The sequence below is a fragment of the Triticum aestivum genome, chromosome 4A (genome assembly GCF_018294505.1).
Source record: "Triticum aestivum cultivar Chinese Spring chromosome 4A, IWGSC CS RefSeq v2.1, whole genome shotgun sequence".
Lineage (NCBI taxonomy): Eukaryota > Viridiplantae > Streptophyta > Magnoliopsida > Poales > Poaceae > Triticum > Triticum aestivum.
Genome location: NC_057803.1, coordinates 446,482,410 through 446,486,747, shown reverse-complemented (window position 1 = coordinate 446,486,747; position 4,338 = coordinate 446,482,410). Strand labels below are relative to the sequence as shown.

The window sequence follows — 4,338 nt, the reverse complement described above, 5'->3', positions numbered from 1 at the left end:
ACTGATTCTTTTTTTCCCTGGGTTTGTGGATGAGGGAATTTTGTGACCTAGCAATCCACAAGTCTTTGAGGGGAAACTTGTATAAGGTACACAAACATTCAGAGTTTCAGACCATCTAAAAATCAGTCTTGATCCTCTAGGTGTGAACTCTGCAGGACGATCTTTCAATGTATCTAATCAAGTTTAGAATTCTGTTTGTTTTTTCCTCATCAAATAAAACTAAAGCCTTCTTACTGAGTTGGTAATTAAGTTGGGGTTACAAAAGTATTCTGAAACTGATCATTAAGTCCCTTTTCATTAGGGACAGGTGTTATACTTGTAAGTTCTAGTTTCTCTAATGAATGGGCAGAGCTCCTGCCGTCCATTTCAAAGAAGAAACTAACAGCTGAAATATTAAATGTAGACGTAAGCAATTTGCTTGCCAAGTCAGGTGTAGGACATCTTTACACTTGGTATTGGCTTATGTAGCTTTGTTAGCTTTAGTTGATTTAATCTATCCTCTGCTCGTGATTGGTGTTGATGATGACTTGAGAAAAAATCAGATTATCTTGTCAACCGTTCTAGGTGTTGATGGTTCTGTACAATTTGACTTCAATAATGTTACCGCACAATTGGACTTTTATGGTGTTGCCTGCAATTTGACTTTTATGTTATATTGGAAGTGCAAATTCAATGAACAGTGGTAGTTGCATGCTGTGTTTACAACTAAGAAGTGAGGATTATGCCACAAAATGATTGTTTTTCAAGCTACATAGCTTGAAAAACGATCTTATATTGTGGGACGGAAGGAGTATTAGATTATAACCTATATGTATTCTTCGGTCTTGATTAGAAGTATAACTAGTTTGCTCAGATATTTTCAGAAACCTCACCCTTGCTCTGCTTTTTTTTTGGGGTGAACTGGGAACTTTTTTGTGTTAACTTCTGGTCAGTTGATTGATATCTACTAAGAGCTACAGTGAATTTGATCTTTCAAAGTATGTTGCATCACTTCATTTGAAACGAAGGACATGGAAAGAAATGATGGCAAACAAAATAGGATATTTGTCATGCATATTTGAATTTCAGAACTAAGAAAGCATTTTCCATGCCAGATTGCTGAAGATGGGAGCTCTAGATGTATCTAAAGTTGTGCAAGGTCGCCAGGGATGGCGTCTGATTACGTGTATCTGGCTCCATGCCGGGGTTGTTCATTTACTCATCAACGTGCTTTGCCTTCTATTTATTGGTATTCGACTTGAACAAGAATTTGGGTTTGGTAAGTGAAAGCATTGTTTGCATTTTTTGCCTGAGCCTTCTTGAATTCAACAAAAAGGAACAGATCAAAGTTATATACTATCAATTGTTTTCCAATGGCCCTGGTTCTGTTATAACTGGACTGGCAAGCTTCTTTAGATAAATTTCTTGTAATGAAATATCGCTTCATGGATCCAAGTCTCTAGTAGTCTACAGACATTTTACAAATAACATCATATGTTCTGTATCTTCAATAGTGGAACCAAAAATATCAGGATTTTGTAACCGCGCGGATAAGCTACCTAGACTGAACCAAGAGGCACCATACTGTACTAGTGTACACAACTCCTGAAATACAGGAATACCTCAAATTATCCTATCTATATCACTGATTAGTTTACGAAAAGTTCCAAGAATATGCATGAAAGTTCATCCAAGTTCTAGTTTAATTGATGAAATAGATATGTGTGCGGTTTAAATGCTTCTATGCCTTACAGTACTGAAGATTTTTTTTTTATGTTCATGGTGTACAGTGAGGATTGGTCTTGTTTATCTCATTTCTGGTTTTGGTGGGAGCTTGATGTCTGCTCTCTTCATCCGAGCAAGTATTTCCGTTGGTGCTTCTGGTGCTTTGTTTGGACTGATTGGGTCGATGCTTTCTGAACTCATCACAAATTGGTCACTCTATGCAAATAAGGTTTGTTTTCCTAATATTGCAGTAGACTCTTCAGTAATACGGAGTAGTATAATAGTAGTTGTTGCAGCAAACTGATTCGGTCTTGTCCATCAAGAATGACTTGTTCAATTAAATGGTGTGATATTTCCCCTTATTTTCAGGTGGCAGCATTACTAACCCTGGTACTTGTAATCGTGGTGAACTTGGCCCTTGGGATACTCCCCAGAGTAGATAACTTTGCTCATATTGGGGGTCTTATATCTGGGTTCCTTCTTGGATTTGTTGTCTTCATTCGACCACAATTTGCGTGGATTAACCAGAGAAGAGTAGCACCTGGACCACAAGCTGCTCCTGCTGAACGCAAGCACAAGACGTATCAATATATATTGTGGATAGTTGCTGCTGTTCTGTTGATTGTCGGGTGAGTCTACAGATTTTCCTCTTGAAGCCCCGTTTATTTTTTGACTTTCAAATGTTTTCCCCGTGATGATACCTGTCATCTGAAATTTACAGGTTCACAGTGGCTATAGTTCTGCTTTTCCGGGGATATAATGCGAACGATCACTGTTCTTGGTGCCATTATCTCAGTTGTGTTCCTACTAAAAAATGGAAGTGCAACTCGTCACCGACAACATGCACGGTAAGATAATTGGAAGTTCCTCCCTCTGTATCTTTGGAAGTACTTTTGTCACCGCTAACAAGTGAAATATAACAACCTGAAAAGAAAAGTTACAAGCATATATAGTGGAAAACATCGTTTTTGCGTCTTGCAAAAGCTAACAAGCAAGTTAAACCTACAAGCTGAAGAACCAAATGTGCTTTTGGATCAATATGAACCAAACTCATTTTCTTTGGCTAGACGCTATGGCCAGATGTATCAGAGATGCCCCTTTCACAGTTGAGATTGAGCATGCATTCACGGGACGCCGCTACATGCTAAATGCTAATGCTATTTTCCGTAATTCCATTTCCTTGCAGGCAATGCTACAGGGAAATACCTTGAACTTGACATGTGAAGGCAAAGGGATATACCGGAGCTACATTGTGGCCGAAGCTACGCAAGATAAGATAGACCAGCTCTGCAACCAGCTTTGCAGTTAGGAGAACCGGATTCCCTGAGCTCTCCCAGCTTCTAACATGATTTTTATTCTTTCTGTACATGAAGAGAATACTATTTTAATAGAAGGTTACTTATGGAGGGAAATATTCAGTGTTGCATAGTAGGTTGCTTGTGATTAATCTTGAGAAGTGGTGAAGTGTTGCTCCGATTCCCGGATGGATGGAAACTGAGAGGAAAAGGCCAAGAGGATTAGACCTCTCCCAATGCATTGGTGCTAAAGTGGGGTGCTAAGTGCATTAAAATGCTTAGCAACTAATGTCCCCAATGCATTGGTGCTTAGGTTTTGTAGCTAAGCCTCCTTTATTTAATTGTTTAGCAATAAAACTCCTTCATGTATTGGTTGGTAGTCTTTTTGTCTAGGTCCACGTGCTTAGCATTGGTTCTTATTGGGGTCACCATAGGCCCTTCCCAGTGCTCCACGGTGTACAGGTGCTAAGGGTGCTACATAGGCAGAAATATGATGTGGCAAAGCATTTAAAGAGGAGAGAGAGCATTATGGTGACCCCAATAAGAACCAATGCTAAGCATGTGGACCTAGACAAAAAGACTACCAACCAATACATGAAGGAGTTTTATTGTTAAACAATTAAATAGAGGAGGCTTAGCTACAAAACCTAAGCACCAATGCATCGGGGACATTAGTTGCTAAGCATTTTAATGCACTTAGCACCTCACTTTAGCACCAATGCATTGGGAGAGGTTAATGCTCTCTCTCCTCTTTAAATGCTTTGCCACATCATATTTCTGCCTATGTGGCACTCTTAGCACTTGTACACCGTGGAGCACTGGAAAGGGTCTTATGATTCATGTGTTGTAAGAGGAACTCCAACGCACCGATTCAAACGGATGGTGGTTTTGTCCACTTTTTGTGCGGCCCGGCGGACACCCATGCCTGATTTCGCGTTTGGGTCGGCGCTTGCGCCCAACACTGGCCCAATCCATTTTCCAGGTCGCACGAAAAAAAACATAACGCAAACATTTTGGAAAAAACATGAATTAAACATTAATGCTGGTCACAAAGGCCGGCGAGAGTCCACGAGTCCACTTGCATTAACTAATAAAACATAAATAAAATTAAAAATACGAGGAGGTGCGCTGCTCTAGGCGTCCTCGTCATCGTCGGGGCTAGTGAGGTCGATGAGTGTTGGCACCGGGCCAACCCAAGAGAATGCCGGTGACCAGGCTATAGCGACGTCGTTCGTCGCGGGTTGTACCGCCGCCGCCGCTGGCTGGGCTGGCCCAGCGCTGGCAAGGCGCACCTCCTCCTCCGCCTCGCGCTCCTCCTCCTTTGCGTCGCGCTCGAGTA

The 4,338-nt window shown here is 41.1% G+C and overlaps 1 protein-coding gene across 1 annotated transcript; it reads left to right on the top strand.

Moving 5' to 3' along the window:
- Positions 1 to 1,094: 1,094 nt before the first annotated feature.
- Positions 1,095 to 3,116, top strand: LOC123086275 (RHOMBOID-like protein 2; the record flags this gene model as incomplete). Its single annotated transcript, XM_044508010.1, is given in 5 exon segments — positions 1,095 to 1,258; positions 1,770 to 1,933; positions 2,074 to 2,333; positions 2,426 to 2,552; positions 2,891 to 3,116. Coding segments are annotated over 5 exon segments (838 nt in total), but the record flags the coding sequence as incomplete, so codon positions are not given.
- Positions 3,117 to 4,338: the final 1,222 nt, after the last annotated feature.